Here is a 20,831-nt window from a genome sequence, read left to right as displayed (position 1 = left end):
GCATGTTGCCCAAATGAAACCACTCTCTAAGCCAAACTCAGCATGTAAATGCATTACCTCCTCCCCACCCCCCAGTGTGGGACATGACTCCTGGGGATGAGCCTCCCTGGTGCCAAGGGATTACTACCAAGCTCCAGCTGATGATGTAACTAGAAAAAGACCTGGAAGAAAAGGGTCAACTCAGACCAACAGAATATCTCAGTCTACATGTAATATCAGGTGTTAAAAACTGCTTTTTGACCTTGAATAGAAGGGGAAATGGAAAGGACAAGTGAGTTTATATGGCTATGAGTCTCCAAAACAGAGTCAGGAGGTCATCAGAGGGGTCACATTTATGCATGCCTCAGCAGGGTCCCAGACAGCCAAAGCAGATACAACCCCAGGTACTGGTTCTCCTGAGGGTGACAGAGACCCACAGGTTCTATGGTCATGGCAGATGGCTCTGGAGTTCAGTGCCATGTCAGTTGGCCCTACTTTGGAGTTGGCATTCCTCAGTGTGATGGAGTTGGACTCAGATGTGACCTTTCTACACATGTCTCTTCTGTCACTTTTACTGGACCTGTGGTTGGCGCTGGGGTTGGTGTATACTCAGGAGACCTGATTCTCTGGACTGTCCATGTGACAGCCAGGCCCTGAGCCTCAGCAGACTTGCAACTCCTACCCTCTGGTTTACTGTACTTACCTTGGCCAGCTAACAGGGAGGTGAAGAAGGTCAACCACCACAGCAGGGAGCCAAGAGTGCCTACAACTGCAAGCAGGAAAATTGCATCCATCATTCATGTGGAATCTAAGTCCCCTCTCGATATAGAAGTGGAGTTGATACAACCATCCCAGGGTCCACAGGATAGAGGAATAGAGTATGGATTAGAGTAGACTTACTGATGTTCTACTATGGAACTTTTGTGATTAGTAATGGAAGAAATTGTAGCATTGATGTGGGGAAAGTGGCCACAGTAGCTGCTGAGGGTAGGGAGAGGGAAGAAGTGATATGATGTGGGAGCATTTTCAGGACTTGGAGTTGTCCTGGGTGGTACTGCAGGGACAGATGCTGGACAATATATGTCCTGCCATGGACCACTGCGTGGATTGGGGGAGAGTGTAAACTACAATGTAAACCATTATCCATGTGGTGCAGCAGTGCTCCAAAATGTATTCACCAAATGCAATGAATGTTTGATATATAGGGACCTCTTATAATTTTTTAATGTAACATTTAAAAAAATAATAAAGAGAGAAAAAAAATAATAGGAAAGTGAGTATGTGAGGGGGTATATGGGAACTATGTCCTGTTTTTTTTTTCTGTAAACCTACCAGTGCTTTAATAAAAAGTAATTAGGGGGAACAGACTTGGTCCAATGGATAGGGCATTCGCCTACCACATGGGAGGTCCGTGGTTCAAACCCGGGGCCTCCTTAACCCGTGTGGAGCTAGCCCATGCGCAGCACTGATGTGCACAAGGAGTGCCCTGCTACGCAGGGGTGTCCCCCGCTGTAGGGGAGCCCCACGCCTAAGGAGTGCACCTCGTAAGGAGAGCTACCCAGCGCAAAAGAAAGTACAGCCAGCCCAAGAATGGTGCCGCACACACGAAGAGCTGACACAACAAGATGACGCAACAAAAAAGAAACACAGATTCCCGGTGCCACTGATAAGGATAGAAGCGGTCACAGAAAACACCGCGAATGCACACAGAGAGCAGACAACTGGGCGGGAGACGGCTGGGGAAGTAATTACAAAGGAAATCAAAAGCATACATTGAAAGAAAATCTTGTGCATGAATGCCCATAGCAACATTATTTATAATAGCCAAATAGTGCAAATCTAAGTGTATCAAGCGATGAATTGCTAATAAAAATCTAGCGTATATGCCCTTTGCTCAGGCGCTCCGCAGAGGAAGAACTGGGTGGCGGGAAAGGGGGAAGCCTGAGATGGGCAGCTCTGTCAGCTCAAACAGGGGAAGGTATCTTGTGGGGCAATTTGCCTTGCTGTGGAGGGGGAAAGAGCTGGACTTGAGTCTCCACAGATGTCTGGGGCCTCGATCTTAGGACCCATGAGGCATGCGGGTGGGTGTCCTCAGGGGCCACGGGGCCGCACCGCTGGCCGCTGCTGTGAGCTGGAGGGGCCTGAGGCCGGGGAGCCCGCCTCCGCTCCCACCTCCCGCCCGAGGATTTGGGCCCGGGCCTGGCGCTGTCCTTGCAGCAGGCGGCAGGTGGGGACGGCAGGACACCAGGCCCGCGTCAGTCTCCTTCTCCCAGACACTGTCCTCCAGGAGCGGAGGCTTCTGTTGCGAGGCCCCAGCCTGGGCACAGAGGAAGGGACCCTCTAAGCCCGAGGGCGGCGCGCCGGGCTCGTCTCCTCTCATTCCGGCTCCCAGAGAAGAGCGTCTGCGCGCTCCCCTAGCGCAGCCCCGCAGAGCTGGGACCTGCCCGGGGATGCCGAGCCTCTGCGCTCAGGAGGCACGATCTTCATGCGCCCCCGGCCCTCGCGGCTCCTGGGGCGGCGCACACCTGACAGGCCACTTCAGGTAACTGTCCACTGTTTTGGCGAGACCGCGTCCCAGGAAGGAACCGCGGGGCTTCTTAGGGGAAAAGCGGCTGCAGCCTCCGTGACCACCACGACGGCAGTATCGGATCCCAGTCCCGCTTCATCACGGCGGAGGGGTGCCCTGTCCTTGCCGCACCTCTCACCACCTCGGCCCCCACCAGTGCCAGCCCCAAAGGCATCAGCACCCCAGAAATGCCCTGCGTTCCCCGCACCTCCCCCCAGGTAGGCCCTCAGCCTGCCCCGGCCTCTGCACGCTGAATCAGCAGCCCCAGGTTTCCCGCCCACACTTCAAGGAGGTGGCAGTCACCACGGGGCTCCTGCGCCCTTCTTCAAAGGAGTTGGAGGCCCGAGGTCTCTGTGGCAGATGCAGGAGGAGGCTGGCAGGGCCCTTCCTCCTGAGCTGTCCCCTGTCCACACTGGGGAGGCTGGTGCCCATCAGGGGCCGTGTCTGCCCCCTGTCTGCCCACTCCGTCCTCCCTGCCCTGGGAGCAGACGTGCCAGGAAGGCAGCCTTTCCCTCCACCTCACCTGTTTCCCCACGTGTAACTATGAAGAGCTGTTCTCATGAAAAGCTGTAATTACAATGATAACAGGAGGCAGCTTTCTTATCACAGACCCCACATTCCTTCAGAGATGCAGAATAAGGTCTGGTCCAGAGCAGGGTTTCTAACCTAGACATCACCTCCATGTTGGGCCAGGTGACTTGTTGTCAAGGGTGTAGGGTGCATCGTAGGGTGTTAGCAACATCCCGGCCTCTAACCACTGGAGCCCAGTAGTGGACCCCCCACCTCCAGTGTTGACAACTCAGAATAACTCTAGACCTAAGTGAATGATCCCCTGTGGGAAAAATCAACCTATTTGAGAACTATCAATTAGAGCTATAAATGAAAATGAAGACTAAATCACCAAAAACCCATGTTAAATTTAAAAATTACACCTAGAACACATGCATAGCACAATGTCATTTGTTTAAGTTAAGTAAATAGAAAATAACAACACTGACATAGTTCAGGGGGCGAGATCCCAGGTCAGAGGTCATTTGGACAATCCACATGCATTAGTCTTTCCATCGAAAGCATCTTCAAATACACTTTGAACATGATCCCAGGATCAAGCTATAATAAATTTACAGCTTCTCTCATGGTATGGAGACAGAAGACAGAGACCATGTATACATATCATGTGATGACATGAGCTGGGGAAGATAAAGCTGGATGAGGGGTGCACACAAGCCCACCCATCACTACAGATCTGCACTACCCTCCTCTAGGTGTGCATGTTCTTCAGGTGTTTCTCCATTGGGTGCAAGTTATGTGTTAATATAGCAAATCAATAAATAAACGGTGGAAGTAGTTGTGGCTCAACTTATCGAGCCACATATGGAGAGTCCAGGGTTCGGTACCCAGGGCCTGCTGACCTGCGTGGTGAGCTGGCCCACGTGTGGTGCTGCCACATGCAAGGAGGGCCATGCCACGCGGGGGTGTCCACCACGTAGGGGAGCCCCATGCAAAAGGAGTGTGCTCTGTAAGGAGAGGCTCCCTACGTGACAAAAGCGCAGCTTGCCCAGGAGTGGCACTGCACACATGGAGAGTTTATGTAGCAAGACGACACAACAAAAAAGTGATACAGTGTCCGCATGACAAGAATGCAAGCGGACACCGAAGAACACACAACAAACGGACACAGAGAGCAGACAACAAGGGGGAAGGGGAGAGAAATAAATAAAATTAATCTTTAAAAAAAAATAAATGAAAATACATTATCTTTGAGATATAAATATTTCTAGAACATCAAAACTGAGGTTAAAATATTAGCCTTTGCTTCCATGTTCAAGGGAGACACTATTACATATACAGAGTCTGACAGGGAAATCTGAAACTCTAGCTCTCACATTGATGTTTTCTGCTTGGCAATCACTGAACCTGAAACAAGTCACGTCACTGTCGTGAGGTGTAAGGAGGGGCTGGGCTCTGATGGTCTCAGTGAAGGCGCTGGTGGCATTTGGATGGGAAATTCCTTGCCATGTGGGATGAGTCTTGCACAACATTTATTATCTCTCCCCCTGCTAATTACTGGAAACTTTTTCTTGGCATTGATAGAACCCAAAACTTCTCCGCATGTTCATTTCCAAGTGCTCCCTGGGTGGGGGTAAGGCAACCCCAGGGAGGAAAGATTTATAAATCTTTCACGTTTGTTTTCTGAGTCCTCTGCTTTCTCTCAGAATCTACAATAATGACATTATGGACCAAGAGGCCTGGGCTGGTACCTCCCACAGTGCTTCCTGCAAGTAGGGTCCCCAAAGGTGGGGATTCTGTAGATCCCGCCTCTTCAATTAGAAAATGAGGCCTGGGCCCACTGGGTGTGTAGAGGGTGGAGAATGCTCCTGGGGGTAGGGGGTGAAAGGGGGCCTCAGCCACAGGACCATCCCCAGGACACCCCTTCCCATGGTCCTGACTTTACCTGACCCGTCCTGTGATGCAGACTCTGTGCTGGGTGCTAGGACGGAGCTCAAAGTTCTCTACACCACACTCTGACCAGGCTGAGCCTTGCTGTAAGGACTTTGCCAGGCTCAGGGATAGCACGAGGGAAAGAGTTACAGAGAGAGACTCCCAGAGACAGAGGAGCTGGTGGACAGGGTGGAACTGGGTCCCTGCAGGTCAGAGGTACCTCTTTCCACTCCAGGAGAAGAGCTCTCTCCTGTGAGCCAGGCACCCCCGAAAGAGAACTCCCTACAGGAACCTCCTTCCTGGTGACCCCCAGGGCTGCTCTCTAGGGTATACCAGAAAGGGCAGCACCTTGGAGAGCGCCACCGCTCCCTCTCCCTGCTTCCTTACAGGGATACAGGGGCTCAGAGAAAAGGGGAGGGTCTAGTGAAGCCGAGCAGATTGTGATGGGCGGGGACAGGGGCAGGGTGGATAGGGGAGGCCCTCAGCAGAAGTCCAAGGAGAAGGGGTGCAGGACAGAACACGGGGAAATGGGGAGGGAGGAGGAAGGCCAGGAGGAAACGCAGGCCCTCTGGGCGTCCAGCCTGGCGTGAGAAGCCATCTCAGCACTAGGGACACCGATAGGGGCCGCAGCCACAGCCCTGTCCACGGGGACTTAGCACGTGAGGACTCGGCAAGGCCCAGGGTGCGCCTGAGCCCAGGTGCTGAGGAGCAGGAGGGGAGGAGCTCCCGCCTACCTGAGCCGGCAACGGACAGGTGAGGGCGCTGTCTGCCCAGAGTCAGGACCCCTGCTCCTGCCCAAGCCCTGGCATGACAGCGAAGGCGGCTTCTCCTTCTCCCCCTCGCTCCCTGGCACAGACCCGCCCTCCTGACAGGCCTGGCTCCTGCTCCTCCCCTTCTGCTCCAGACCCTCCCCCGCCCCGCGCTCGGGCCTCAGACATCACGGCGCCCGAGGACATCACAGCGTAACGCGCCAGAGACGGAAACGCACTGGCCCGAGGTCCTAGAAATGTGAGTTGGGGTCATCTCATCATCTCACTGGGGAGGGGTGAGGCACGGACGGTGGGTCATTGACGTGGCATGTGGCCCCTGACACGTCTACAGGTTGACCTTGACTAAAAATACCCAACAGCGCCAGGCAGGGGCCTCTGCTCCGCACTGTCCTCTTTGTCCACCAGGGGGCGGCCGAGCGCCCCGCAGCGCGGAGCCTCCCTCAGCGGCGCCCACAGCCCGCAGGTCCCACCCCCACCAGGTCACCTCAGCTCACGGTCGTCCCCGCTCTCGAATCCCCCCCAACACGGGACCCTGTCAGCTCCTCCAGCTGAACGCTGTTTGCTCTGCAGCCTCCGCCCTCCACATCCGCCATCCTTCCCTGACAACGTCCACTCGAGCTCCTGACCTCACCTAGAGCCAGGGCGGCTCTATTCATGCCACAAGGACACTTGGCACTTCCCCTTCAGTGAGAAGTCAGAAATAGCTTTGTTCTCAGGAAACTGACACACCCAGCCACTCTCTAACTTGTGGTCACTTCACTTCTCCAAGAGGAACTGAGCCCACAGTCAGAGTCCTTCCTCATCTCACCAAGAACGTGACCTGACACACAACTCGAGATCCCAGGTCTAAGAGCTGCCACCAGGGGAGGAGCCCCGTGAGCACAGAGCGGTCAGGGAGGGTCGCCCAGCCCGGGGCCCTGGGCTGTGGAGAGCCCTGGCTGGTACCTGAGTCCATCCCTCCGGCCCCAGGAGTCGTGGGGATGCGGGAGCTTCACGTGCAGGCCGGGAACAGGCTCACACAGCACCTGCCTTTGTCTCCATCGCGGAGGGGCTGAGGGGACCCACGGGCCTCCCCTCCCTGACAGAGGAGCCCCAGGATCCAGTGAGCCTCCAGGGGAGCTGCTCTGGTTCTGGGGGCTGAGGAGGGACTAGAGGAGATGACAGAAGGGGCAGGGGCGGCTTTGATGCCACAGCCCAGGGCTGGGATGAAGGGAAACATGGGCCTTCAAGGCACCAGCTCCAGGCCAGCCCCACCCACGGCCTCCAGGGACACCCCAGGGCCCTGCCTTATCCTCAGGCACTGAGGCAATGCTCCTCCTGACACTCTGACAATGCACGTCCACTCCGGGCTCACCCTGCACTTGGATGGAGTCGGGGCAGCCGGGGACCCTCAGAGAACATGACCCGGGGCTGACTCTGCCGCCTGGAGGTCGGAGTCCATCAGGACTCAGGGGTCAGGATAGGGCCCACCATGTGGAGCCTGGGGCAGCCAGGGACGTTGGCTGCAGGTCTCTTCATGGACTCCAGGGGGCGCCAGCAGGACACACTGAGCAGCACAGGAAAGGATTCCCCTGAGGCCTAAACCTGGCCTTGGGTGAGGAGGTGAGAAGGAGCCTGATTTCCACCCTGAGCTCCCACAGACACTTCTGGGAGCCCCTGGGACCCTCTGTCCTGCCTGCTCCTTCCTGGGGCCCCTGAGAGCCCTGTGTGCTGGTGCCTGGATGCCCCCTCCCTGCTGGGCCTCACCCATGGGAAGAGCAGGGTGGCCACAGGAGTCAGCAGGGCAGAGGCCAGAGGCCCCTGGACAGTCAGAGAGGACACGGACAGGCTCTGCCCAGGGCTGAGCCAGAGACAGGGAGGGTCTCACTGTCACCTTCCCTGAGGACATGGGGCCCAAAGCCCACCAGCCCCCACCATGCAGACCCCTCCTCCAGGACAAGGAGGAACCTGCCCCCACCTCCCCAGGTCCTGACTGTGCCTCTGAGACACCTGGACCCTGAGTCTCAGTCCCTGGAAGCAGAGGCCAGACTGGAGACCCCAGAGATGGAAGGAGGGACCCCCTCACCTTCATCCTCAGCCTGCCCCTCACGGCCCCCAGAGCCACATCTGTGAGCTTCTCACTGGGTGGAAATTCAACCTTCCAGCACGTGTGAGAAAACTGGGAGCCCGGGGAGCCCAGCTGGGCTTCTGTGTCACACAGTGAAATGACCCCTAGTGCTGAGGGCCCAGGAGAGTCCACAAAGGAGCAGGGGTCAGTGCAGGTGGGGGTGGGGTCCTCTCAGGGTCCAGGGCCCCCACAGCCCTGCAGCAAAGTGTGGTCAACCAGCCAGTGTTTTCCACTTCATCTCAGAACCTGTGAGATGCAGAGGCTCAGGCGAGGCCATCACCTCTGAAGCAGAATCTGCATTTTACAGGATCTTCAGATCACGGGGTGCAGGGGGCTGGTAAAGAGCCACCCCTCCTCCCCCAGACCACTGTTCTCATCCTGGATGGGCGTTCCTGGTCACTGCTGAAGCAGCATTTCTGGGGCATCCCCTGGGCTTCTCACTCCCTGTTATAAAGTTCCACAGGAGAATCTGATGCAGAGTCAAGGTGAAAACCCCGTGAGGACAGTTCCTGATAAAACCCTGTGGGCTCCTGCTCAGGAGATTGAACTTGACAACAGAGGAGGGGAGAGCCAGATCATAGGAAACTCCCAGGACACTGAGCCCTGAGTTGTGCACACCCCAAACAAGGACAAGTGAGTGTGAGTGTGACTGTGTGCAAATGTGAGTGTGTGTGTTTGGAGAGGAGAATCATGGATGGAGAGAGCGGAGTCCCTGGTAGTTCCCAGGGAAAGGAAAATGCACAGAAGGAAAGGGAAGGAAGGGGAGACACGGAGGAGGCTGCAAGGGGAGGGGAGGAGACAAGGGCAGAGCAGACCCCACCCCGCCCACGTGACCGTGACTGGGGCAGCAATCCTGCCCCAGAGGAGGCTCAGGGCAGAGGGAGGAAGGGCCCAGAGCCAGCGGGGCAGGGTGTCTGCAGCTTCTCTGGGCCAGAATCTTCTCCACAGAGGGAGGCACAGCGCAGGCAGCAGAGACGCATGGAGTCCCCCTCAGGCCCTCCCCGCAGAAAGTGCATCCCCTGGCAGGGGCCCCTGCTCACAGGTGAGAGGGGACTGGACCCTGGTGTGGGGGGGCGAGGAGAGCAGAGACTGGCTGGGTGTCCTGGGGGGAGAGGTCTGAGAGTGGAGAGAGGGCTGGGGTTCAGAGCCTTAAGGGAGGGGAAGAGAGAAGAGGGGGCTCTCGGCAACAGCAAAATCCCATGAAAGCAATTGGCACGAGGGAGGAAAACAATAATTCCTTTAAGTTTTCTAAAGTAGACATTACTGAGTCATAAATTTTGAACAATATGACAACTTATGTCACAGGGACACTCCAGAAGAAAATGACAAGGGACACCAACCAATGCCCTTATCCAGGAACCTCGGAATTGATCTTTATATTTACTGCTAAATAAACACCAAGACATGCAGGGCCCTGGGAACACGCATTATCTCCTTCCCTCACAGCACAGTGTGTTCAGGTTTTGGGGAGTCAACAAGGAACATGACAAACCCCAGCCCTCATGGAGCTCACGTTTTTGGTGCATGAAGAAGGACAAGCAAACTGTGGAGAATGTGATGTCAGGTGCTGATGGTGCCTCGAGGAGACAGGGCAGGGGGATCAGAGAGAGGAAGAGAGAGGGGTTGGAGAGGAGGCCGCAGGGAAGGGCCCCAGGACAAGCCCTGGTGTGAGCAGGTGCCTGAGGGGGGAAGAGACCTGCTCAGTCTCCAGGAGCCATCGCTCCACCCCAGAACATGCCCGAGGATTGACTTATTTTCTCTCTTCCCACCTAGTCTCACTTTTGATCTTCTGGAGCTGGCCCATCACAGCCCAGCTCACGATTGAATCTGTGCCAGCAGATGCTGCTGAAGGCAATGATGTTCTTCTGTGTGTCCACAATCAGCCAGAGAATCCTGTACACTACAACTGGTACAAAGGGGAGAAGATGGACCCCAACTATAACATTTTAGCATATGTAACAAACACTCAACAAACAAGCCCAGGACCTGCCCACAGTGGTCGAGAGACCATATACCCCAATGGATCCCTGCTGCTCCAGAAGGTCACCCAGAGTGACTCAGGAATCTACACCCTACTAGTCATAAAGAGAAACCTTCAGGGTGATGCAGCCTCTGGACAGATCCGTGTGTACCGTGAGTGACCTTCGTTGACCTCTGTGTGTTGGGGGAGAGGTGGGCGGGTCGAAGCGTTGCTGGGCCCACACCCCCTCTGCATTCCCTCCCTGTGTTGGGGTTTGAGCGTGGAGGGCAGGATCCACACAGGGGAGACAAACTGCATTAGATCAGAATTCCCTCCCCGAGTCCAGACTCTGCAGACACTTGCTTTAGAGAAAAGGCCCAGCCTGCTGGGGAGTCACTCAGCAGAGGGAGCTTGGTCTCAGGTCCACCCTGAGTCCCTCCCCATGAACCTGGCCCTGACAGACCTTGTAGGACTCAGCTGGGCACTGGCCTGAGGGGCCCCTGGAATCCCACGGAGGAGCTCAGCCCAGGAAGCCCCTTCCCAGACCCCTGTGCAGGGCTTCTGACTCCAGGTGACCTGGGGAACCTGTGGCCAGGCCTGGGTGTGGCTGAGGGCAGGGCTTACTGGAGCAAGGATTTCCCAGCTGCCCGAGCCCTGTGGCCCCTGGAGCTGGTCAGCACCAGGGCTCAGCCCCAAGGGCTCCAGCAGGGCCTGGCAGAGCTGAGGCCTTCCCTGAGACCCAGCAGGGAGAGCCCAGACACACGGTCACAAGCTGTGAGCTGACTGTCCTGGGGAGCATGAGAGAGGCCCAGGAAGATCAGTGTCCCCAGAGGAGGAGCAGGGGAGAGAAGACACTCCTTGTCCACCAGGGCTCAGCCCAGGGAGCCCTCCACAGAGAAAGTTATAACAATTGCTGTTTATTTGTGTGGCTCCTCCAACCAAGCTTTGGATCAGGTGATTGTGAGGATTTTAAAGTTAGATCACAGACAATGTGGCAAGCCACATACTAGTTATCATATTTCCTGTTTTATGGAGGGGAAACCGAGGCACTGGGGAATGCCATATTCACTGAATTGGGGTCAAACCGGCCGTAATGGGCAGATCACAGTCTTGGTCTGTCTGCAGGCACATCCTTGACCTTCCTTCCCCATGTGGCCTCATTAGGCATCTGCAGGGTCCAGAGAGCAGCCTTTACTCCAGATCCTTTCCTCATAAACATTCCTAATGTGGAGGGAGAGATTTCCATCTGGGAAGTGAGAGCAAGTGGAGAACTAGTCAGTGTTATATTAGTTACTGCGTCAACAGAGTCCCTGCCTGGAATGTCCAGGCCCCTCCCCAGTGGCCTCTCCACGTGCTCACTACATAGACAGGAAATCATGGGTTTGTTTGTTTGCTGATGTGTTGCTGTCACCCCCCACTGGATAAAAGGACTTTGCTTTCTCTCTCCCCACTGCACATCCTTCAACCAGCTCAGGGCCCAACAAGAAACAAGCTCTCCATTGCTCTTAGATGGAGGAAGGAAGGAAAGAATAGTGACTGACTGAATGAATGATCCACATTTTCTTCAGAACTGGAACCTTGGTGCAGATTCCTGGGAGGTTCAGGCCACACTGGAGCCCTGTCCCTCAGGGCTGAGACCTCTGTCCCACACCTCTGACCCCCTGGGGCTGAGTCCAGGATGACCGGGCTGCTTGGCCAGGTGGGGTGTTCAGGGCTGAGCTGTCCTGTTTCTGAGGCCACATGGGGCTCTTGGTCTTTGGGTCTTTGAGTCACTTGTAACCCACCTGCTCATGCCATGGGTGTTTCTGGCTCTCTCTGCTCCTTTCCTGTTCCTCATCTTCCTCCCCTTTCATTCCAGCTGGGAACTGCCCCAGCTCTGCACCGCTTCCTCCTCCCCTTACGCTTTCCCATGTAGTCCTGCTGATGGCTGACCATCCTGTTCCCTCCCCACCACCACCTGTAGCCAGGCCCACCCTCCCCGTGAAGCTCCATCATGAGCCAATTGACTCAAGTCAGCAGAAGGAGCTTCCTGTGTCCCTTCCACAGCCCTTCCCCTTAATGATGCCAGAATGTGGAACAGGCCATGTGCTGTGGTCATGTGACTCCTTATATGATTCACCAGAGACTCAGCAGCAGAGGGGAGAGGTCTGCCACCCCCAAAGCACAGGGGCCCAGCTCACCCATTTTTCTTGTAACTCACATCCTTCACTGGACTGAGGCTCACAGCTCTCCCCAGGGGTCCCAAGACCCTTCCCCTTGAGAAGCAGGTCAGACCAGGTGCTGTCTGATGTCTCACTGTCCACTTCACACACCCATTTCCCCATCATAACACCATCGTCATAAGGTGGGTCTTCTCAGAGGGGAGCTGTCTGAGGCACTGGCATCTCACATGGTCACTGCTCAGCTTGGACCCATCCATGTCATTCCTGAGGTCAGAAAAAGGAAAAGAAACATTCCTCCTGCCCCTGCCAGTCTCCTCCCTTTCCTGCCTCTCCTTAGGAATTAGTTCATGGACACATTTGCTAAATTACTACCATGACACAAAATGTTTCAACTAATTTGGCTTCTTTCCTCCTCTTATATAATTGAGAATCCTCAGAACTGCCCTCTGATCAGTTCTGTCTCTTCCCAGGGGTCATTGAAGAACAGATTTCAGCATCTTCCCTTTGGTCATAATAGGTACCTTGCTGGGCTCAGAGCTTGGCCTAAGACCTCATAGCACTCTCCAAGGAAATGTTCCTTCCAGTAAGTGGTCTTAGAACTTTGGGCCATTAATAACCATCAACTACCTGGAAAGAACTGCCTACCATGTGGCTCCTCGGCCTGACCACAAACTACCCGCCAGTGGGAGGGCGTGGGGGGCAGTGATACCAGATTAGATGGAGAACACGCATGCGGTGATGGAGGGCGACAGTCAACTTCACCTCCATATCCCACCCCGTGGATCACAGCTGCATTATCTCTGCCATGGTGCGGTCGCCCCTCGGGCTGATGTGTGGTTTGCTGACCTGGCGGGGGGTGGCGGCCGCGGTAGGCCTATTCCAAACCGCTGCCCCCGTAATAGGGTGGTTGGTCGGGCCCACCACCACCCCTGAAGGAAGCTCTGCATGGGCGCAGAGTGCCCTCGGGTCTCCCCTTCTCGGCAGCCATGCTTCCGTGGCCGCCCCTCCTCCCAGATAGCACCACATGATGCCTTCTTCTTCTTTCTCCCTGCGCAGGCGCAGGGCGGAAGATTCCAGTCTGCCCTTTTCCCTCCCCCCCGACAGCAGCAACAGCCAGGCGTGGGCGGGAAACTCAAGTCTGCCCTCTACCCCAGCAACAGCAGCCACCAATCCCTAAACCCTGCCACTTCCCCCAGCAACAGCAGCCACCAATCACTAAACCCTGCCACTTCCCCCAGCAACAGCAACAGCCAATCCCTAACCACCACCCCTCCCCCATCCAGTACCTCCCACTGACCTTTCCCCGGCAACCAATCAGAACAGGGCGTGGCTTCGACCAATCAGCCTTCCCCAGCCCCTATAAAACTGTTGCCTCTCCCTCAATAAAGTTGGACTTGGGTGTTTACCTTGTCTCCGCGGTAGTTCTTCTGCCGTGCGCCCTCCAGTCCTGAGAGCCCCCGACAAGGGCCTGGCCTCCCTTGTCCCCAGTTTGTCGCCTGCTTCTCCGGGTGACCCCCTTGTCGCCGGCTTCGCCGGGCGACCCCGTCAGCCGAACCGCACAACCCCTGTGAGACCGACCCCTCGTCTGCTGCCGGACCGACCCCTCGTCCCAAGCGGGACCGACCCCTCATCCCAAGCGGGACCGACCCCTCGTCTGCAGCCAGACCCCACCTCTACTGACTGAGCAAACCGTCGCAGCTGGCGCCCAGGGAGAAAGAAGAAGGCATCGTGTGGCGCTATCTGGGAGGAGGAGCGGCCACGGAAGCATGGCTGCCGAGAAGGGGAGACCCGAGGGCACTCTGTGCCCATTCTGAGCTTCCTTCAGGGGTGGCGGTGGGCCCGACCAACCACCCTATTACGGGGGCAGCAGTTTGGAATAGGCCTACCGCGGCCGCTGCCCCCCGCCAGGTCAGCAAACCACACTTCAGCCCGAGGGGCGACCGCACCATGGAACCAACGCTTTCTCTTCCCCAAAGGCCACTGTGTCCTGTTCAGAAAGTGGGAGCACTGCGCTCTGCACCTGGAGCACGATCCACTCCTGGGAACCACAGTTCCCTCCTCCAGTGGGCGGGCATGGAGGGCAGTGATACCAGATTAGACGGAGGACACCATGTGGTGATGGAGGCACAGCTGCTCATAGCGTGCCCCTCCCCAGGCTCCTGCCCCAACAGGGCTGTTGGCGAGTTTGGAGAGACGAGGTTCAAGCCTAGACCCTGGATGAGGGAGATCCGCCAAGGGTCAGGGACAACCTGAAAGGGGGTTCCCGTCCCTACCACAGATGCTACCCACCCAGCACACCTCAGGTTTCTCTGTGCAGGGCTGTTTGGGAATCAAGGCCTCTGGGTTTCTTGCAGGGAGAGGACACTGGGCTGAGACCCACCCAAGGCTGGCATTGACCAGGAAGGGACTGCTGCCCACAGGGCTGCACCCTCCCCTCACAGAGATGCTCCCAGGGGCACCCACTGGGGGCAGGGAGGCCCAGGCTGAGTCCTGAGAGGGGGGTCCAAGCCCCCAGGGAGGAAGTCAGGCCTCAGTCTCCCTCTCTGTCCCTACAGATGGTGCTTCTGCCGGGGCCATCGCAGGCATCGTGACGGGGGTCCTGGCTGGGCTGGCACTGACTGCAGTCCTGGGCTGGTTCCTGCTCTGCAGGGACTCTGCAGGGTACAGTGGGCGTCCCAGGGCCTGAATCTCCCGGGGCGGCAACGCTGTGTGGAGCAGGGAGGGCCGCCCCTCTGCATGAGGGCCCTGCCCCCCACCCCTCCTGAGCCCTGGCCCCTGGAGGCCACCCCCTCCTCCCCGGCTCCTTCCTCCTCAGCCCTGAGCTCCCAGGCCACGGGTCTCACTCCCCTTCAGGGCTCAGAGGGAAGAGAGCTCCTGGGGAAGGAGGTCACAGGGGAGACGGTTGAGAAGAGGGAACCGGGGGAGTGGTGAGGGCTGAGGGCGGGAGGTGTGCGTGGAGGGCCCAGGGTCCCGGCACCTTAGATCTGCTGAAGCCTCAGTATCTGAGGTCCACGGCCAAGGTCACAGCGCTGATGGGCAGCTCCAGGCCCGGATGGTGCAGACGGGGGTCCTGGCCCCAGGGAGCTGCGTCCTGGGCTGTCCTCTCACCTCTCGCAAGGGGGATGGAGATGCAGGGATGGGCCCGTTGGCACATTTCCACAGCCCTGGCTGAGGGAGGGTCTGCAGCCACAGGGGTGCCGCGGTCCCCAAGGGTCCAGGACACACTGAGGTACCTGGTGTCCTGCACCAGGCACTACGGGTTCCCTGAGGCCCGACCTTCACTCTCCTGTGCTCTGGGTCCCTCCACATCAACGTCCTGCTGGGCGACAACTGCCTAAGGGTCCCTCTCTGCGCCCAGGCAGACATGCACACATGGCTCTAGGTCTTTCCTCAGCTCCCCTCTCTAGACCCTGGCCCCCTCCCTGGGGCAGAGATGGAGAAAGGAGGTCTCCAGCGCTGCTCTGAATGGGGTCCCCTTTGCCCTCTGCTCTGACACCAGAGCTGTCACCTTCCTAGCATGCTGTGTAACTGAGCCTGACCTTCCCTAGGGCCAAAAGCCAGGAGGACCTCAGGGAGCCCCGGCCCCCAGCGTGTCCCCCAGGTGAGTGCAGGTCCAGCTGGGAGTGGCTGAGCACCCAGGCTTCCCCCAGTGTCCATTCCCTCAGTCGCTCCTCAGGGCCTCGGGCCTGCGGGGGCTTCAGGGGAGTCTCAGCAGCATAAAGTCCTCCCACGGGGTGCCCCAGGCTGCTGTGTCAGCCCAGACTGTGGGTCCTGGTTCAGGGACACCTCCTGGGCTCACCTGCTCCTTTGACCCTAAGACGGCTGTGAGTCTCCCAGGAGATGCTCTCCCAGGACTGTGTCTCCTGGAGCTGAGGACCCCCCACACCTGGAGGAGGGCCCTGCTCTGCTCACACACCTGGTGCTCACTCCAGTCTCTGCTCCCCAGGTCCCAGCTGCCCCCACAATCCTGCCCCTCTGGTAAGCCTGTCCCCTCCCCATCCTCTAAGCTGGGGCTCCCAGCTGTACATCCTCAGGGCATGAGGTCTGACTCACAGCCCAGACGCCTCCCCTCCTAGACAGGTCAAGCTTAGTGCTCTCTGTCCAGGAGCTGGGCAGGGGCCACCACTCCCTGAGCCCACCCTGTGGGAGAAACCTGGAGTCCAGCACAGGGCACAGAGTCGGCCTGGGAGCATCAGCCAGGGGCCCTGGGTCAACAAGCACGAGGGTGAGAAGCAGCAGGAAGGGACAGGTGCTGTGTTCCAGGTCTAGAGACTGGCCTTTAGGGACAGAAGTGGTCAGTCCTGATGAGAAGTGTTGAAAGCAGATCCAGGGGACCCACCTGTGGCTGGGCAGAGGCAAGAACCTTCAGACTCCCGCCCTAGGCTCACCTGGGCCCCTGCCTGTCCCCTGACGTCTGCTCCCCCCTCCCAGGTCCCCCTGCACGACTCCAGGGCAGCCGTTCCCATCTATGAGGTGAGCTGGGTGATGCCCAGGACCTCCCCACCCCCACCCGGCTGTGGTGAGCAATTCAGGAAATGGCAGCAATGGGGGAACAGGGGGTGGGGACCCAGGAGGGAGGGGCCTGAGAGCGGAATCCTCAGAGAAGCCCCAGCTGGGGCCAGAGCCTGGGAGAAGCAGCACCTGGTTCTGAGAAGGTTACAAGGTGCTCAGAGGCCTCTTCTTTCCTTTTTCAGGAACTTCTAAACCGTGACACAAACACTTACTGTCAGATCAACCCCAAAGCAAAAGTTGCTCCATACTTTCCCCAGTGAACTTTGACATCAAGGGGAGGGGCCACATGAGACCACAGAGCCTGGGAAGGAGCTGAGCCTATGCCCAAGGTTCAGCTCTGAGCCCAGGGAGCCGGTGGGTGCTCGGGGTGGGGGCAGGTTCCTCCTGGACTCCTGGAGACCCAGAGAGGCCGCCCTGAGCTCAGGCTCAGCCAGAACAAAATCCTCCCCACCCACCCTTCTCTGGGATTTGGGTACTTCCAGGAAAGCAAAGGAGCCTGTGCCCCACCATGGATTACTTGGAAAGGATCTGAATAAAGAGGACCCTTCCTCTCATTTGGTTTTGGTTCATTTCTACTCATGGAAGTGAAATTAATTTACCTAAAACTTTTTCTCAGTTTTCCTCTAGCTCACAGTGTGAAATATTTCTCAAATTTGCCCCACTTCCACCCCTACACCCTGGCAGGAAGGAGTTGGGGGCAGGATAGAAAGAGGTGGGGCTGTGTTAACATGTTCCCAGAGCCTGGCCCTCCCAGGAAAGTACTCGGCCGTGCCAGGACCAGGGGACCCTGCACAGCGCCCAGCGCTTGCCCCTCTGAGCTCACAGCTCAGGGCTCAGAAACAAGGAAAATGGGGCCGACTGATGTCCACACAAAGATGGACACTTAAGGAGCAGCCATGGGTATTGGGCACATCATGGGTGTGGCCCCTTCTCTGCCCCCATGTCCTGAGGCCCCAGCACTGTTCCACCCAGACCCTGGTGGCCCGCCTGTCATGCTGACCTTCTCAAATGGACTTCCTGTCTTCAGGTCCTGATCCAGGCTGTCCAGCCGCACCACGGGGTTTCTCTTTGTTCCAAAGGTTGGTTCCTGGGCATCTTCAACCCTGGGTGGGTGGGTGGACTAAGTGAGGGGCTGTCAGAGTGACCCATGTGAGGATGGACCCAGAATTCAGGACCCAGCCAGGTGAACTCCATTCCTGCGCTTCCAGTAGCCTTCCAAGGTGGATTGCACTGAGACAAGCCGCCTTTTAACCTGTGACCATCCAGCTCAGGGGCTCCAGGGCTCTCCCTATCCAGAACTCACCATGGCTTCCTCTGGCCTTAGGGCAAACATCCCCTCCTGACCTTGCAGGCAAGCCCTCCTCTTACCCCTTCACCTCCAGCCCCATCCAAGCCCCAGGACCGTGGGACTCAGTCCCTCCCTGAGGGCTCTGTGGGAGGTGATGGTCTGGGGGGGGGAGGTTCACTCTGATCATGTGCCTGCGATCCCACAAACAAGGCTGCTCCTTCCTAAGGCACACAGCTCCCAGGTCATTATACTGTTAAAGTTTTGCCAAGAGTTTCAGGAGGGAAGCAGATGTGGCTCAACTGATAGAGCATCTGCCTACCACCTGGGAGGTCCAGGGTTCAATACCCAGGGCCTCCTGACCCATGTGGTGAGCTGGCCCACACGCAGTGCTGATGTGCACAAGGAGTGCCCTGCCACACAGGGGCACCCCCACATAGGCTTGCCCCACATGCTAGGAGTGCACCCTACAAGGATAGACGCCCCACATGAAAAAGGTTTTTTCACACAGGGAAAACTGATGCAGCTAGATGATGCAACAGTAACAACAACAAAAAGAAGCAGTTTCCCAGTGCCACCTGACTATGCAAGCAGACGCAGAAGAACACACAGCGAATGGACACAGAGAGCAGACAATGGGAGAAAGGGAAGAGAAATAAATAAAATAAATCTTTAAAAAAAAAAAGAGTTTCAGGAGATGAGAGAGTGGCAAAGGTTTGCATGATTTGACTCTGACTGAGTCGTTGTCTGACACGCACTTGTAGTTGGATTGGAGTAGGTGATGCACCTTGTATTAGTTTCCTGTTGCTGCTATAACATGACCACAAATTTAGTGGAACGAAACACAACACATGGCTTGATCAGGGCTGCATTGTCTCTGGAGACTCAGGAGGAGAATCCATTTGTCTTTTCCACTGTCTAAAGGCCTCCTGCATTCCTTAGCTCTCGGACCCTACGTTCTCCTTCAGAGGCAGCAGCACAGCATCTTCAAATCTCTCTGTCACGTCTCCTTCTCTGACTCTCCCTCTTCCCCTTGTGAGGACCCTCCTGCTTACACTGGGTCCTCATCACCACAGTGCATGCACACACTGTAATCAAACATGGGGGTCTTTGTTTCATTTGGAGCCACCACATAGTGTGACACACTCACTGTCTCAGGATGACATAAATGCACTTCCCTCCCACATGCTTATGGTGGAGTTTTGTATGCCTAAGAGCCGTTTTTAGATTTTTTCGCTCTGAAGAGTTGCCCACTTTTCTAGCTGATTGTGGGTCTTATCAATTTCATGTGTTCTTTAGCCATGAGCAAGTTTTCTTTGTTTGTGGTAGCTGCAGGCATTTTCAGATATTATTTCTCTTATTTAAAAAGGCTTTGTTCCATGGAGATTTAAAAATATACAAATACCAATTTTTCCTTCTTTGGCTGCAACTAGACAGCATTTCCAACTTCGAGGCTCTTTAGTGTTTTCTATTATACCTTTAAATTTTTATTCATTTACAACATGCCAGAGATATATTGTTCTGTTCAAGATGGTAGCTAATTAACCATGGACCACTCTTATTTTTTTTAATTTACTTTTTTAAGGTACTTAATTTATATAAAATGATACATTAAAAAATGATGAGGGATTCCCATATGCCCCACTCCCCCCACCTCCCACTTTTCCCACATTAACAACTTCTTTCTTTGGTGTGGTATAATCATTGCATTTGATGAACACATTTTGGAGCATTGCCACTCATCATGGATTATAGTTTACATTGTACTTTACACTTTCCTACTCAATTCTGTAGATTATGGCAGGATATATAATGACCTGTATCTGTCATTACAATGTTATTCAGGACAATTCTAAGTCCTGAAAATACCCTTCACAATACACCTCTTTTTCCCTCTCCCTTCCTTCAGCACCTCCAGTGGCCACTGTCTCCACATCAATGATATAACTTCTTCCATTGCTAGAATCACAAGTCTACAGTAGAATACCAGTATGTCCACTCTAGTCCATATTTTATTCCCCATTACTGAAAATTCTGGGATGATGATGCCCACTCCACCTCTAATTGAGAGGGGGCTTTGACCCCATAGGTGCGAAATTATACCTCATTGTAACTTTGATTTGCATTTCCCAAATCACTGATGTTGAACATTTTTTCATGTGTTGTTTCACCTTTTGTATTTCTTCTTTGGACAAATGTCTAGTCACATTTTTTGCCCATTTTTAAATTGGGTAATTTGTCTTTTATTGTTGAGCTGTAGCTTTTCTTTATATATAATAGATAATAAACCCTTATCTGATATGTGATTTCCAACTATTTTCTCCCACTGAATTGGCAGCATATTCCCCTTTTTGACAAATTACTTTAATGAGCAAAGTGTTCAATTTTGAGGAGGTTCCATTTATCTATTTTTTCTTTTGTTGCTCATGCTCTTGGTATAAGATCTGAGAAACCACCACCTACCACAAGATCTTGAAGATGATTCCCTACATTTTCTTCTAGTGGTTTAATGTCTTGGCTTTTATATTTACGTCTTTGATCTGTTTTGAGTTGATTCTTGTATAGGGAGTGAGATAGGGGTCCTCTTTCATTCTTTTGGTTATGGATAATCAGTTCTCCCAACACCATTCTTGAAAAGACTATTTTGTCCTGTTACCATGGACTTGGTAAGTTTATCCAAAAACTAGTTGGCCATAGAGCTGAGTGTTTATGTCTGGATTCTAAAACATTCCACTTATCAGTGGGTCTGTCTTTATGCCAAATATGCTGTTTTGACAACTGAAGCTCTTAATATATTTCAAGATCATGCGATGAAACCCTCCCACATCGCTCTTCTTTTTTAAAATGCCTTTGGCTATACTGGTGCACTTTCCCTTCAAAATCAATTTGTTAATTGTCATTTCTATATTTGGGAATTATTCTGTTGGAAATTTGACCGGTATTGCATTGAATCTATAAATCAGTTTGGGTAGGATGGATATCTTCATGATATTTAGTTTTCTAAACCATAAACATGGGTTATCTTTCCTTCTGTTTAGGTCTTCTTTG

At 54.9% G+C, this 20,831-nt stretch overlaps 1 protein-coding gene across 1 annotated transcript; it reads left to right on the top strand.

Annotated features, from left to right (window-relative positions):
* The first annotated feature begins 8,760 nt into the window (after nucleotides 1–8,760).
* On the top strand, nucleotides 8,761–17,045 carry CEACAM3 (CEA cell adhesion molecule 3). The gene is made up of 7 exons (XM_023587428.1): nucleotides 8,761–8,906; nucleotides 9,638–9,997; nucleotides 14,542–14,647; nucleotides 15,535–15,587; nucleotides 15,933–15,964; nucleotides 16,418–16,459; nucleotides 16,681–17,045. Exons 1-7 carry the CDS (start codon nucleotides 8,843–8,845, stop codon nucleotides 16,756–16,758), a joined length of 735 nt encoding a protein of 244 aa, XP_023443196.1. The 5' UTR covers nucleotides 8,761–8,842; the 3' UTR covers nucleotides 16,759–17,045.
* Nucleotides 17,046–20,831: the final 3,786 nt, after the last annotated feature.

The sequence above is a fragment of the Dasypus novemcinctus genome, chromosome 18 (genome assembly GCF_030445035.2).
Source record: "Dasypus novemcinctus isolate mDasNov1 chromosome 18, mDasNov1.1.hap2, whole genome shotgun sequence".
NCBI lineage: Eukaryota > Metazoa > Chordata > Mammalia > Cingulata > Dasypodidae > Dasypus > Dasypus novemcinctus.
Note: the sequence above shows the minus strand (reverse complement) of the source record. Positions and strands in the feature narration are given on the sequence as shown.

Bases quoted from the DNA above. Each gene is read 5' to 3' on its own strand.
- CEACAM3 (XM_023587428.1), top strand. From the start codon at position 8,843: ATGGAGTCCCCCTCAGGCCCTCCCCGCAGAAAGTGCATCCCCTGGCAG. The intron at 15,588-15,932 runs GTGAGTGCAGGT...TCTGCTCCCCAG, and splicing joins GCCCCCAGCGTGTCCCCCAG to GTCCCAGCTGCCCCCACAAT. The intron at 15,965-16,417 runs GTAAGCCTGTCC...CCCCCCTCCCAG, and splicing joins CCCACAATCCTGCCCCTCTG to GTCCCCCTGCACGACTCCAG.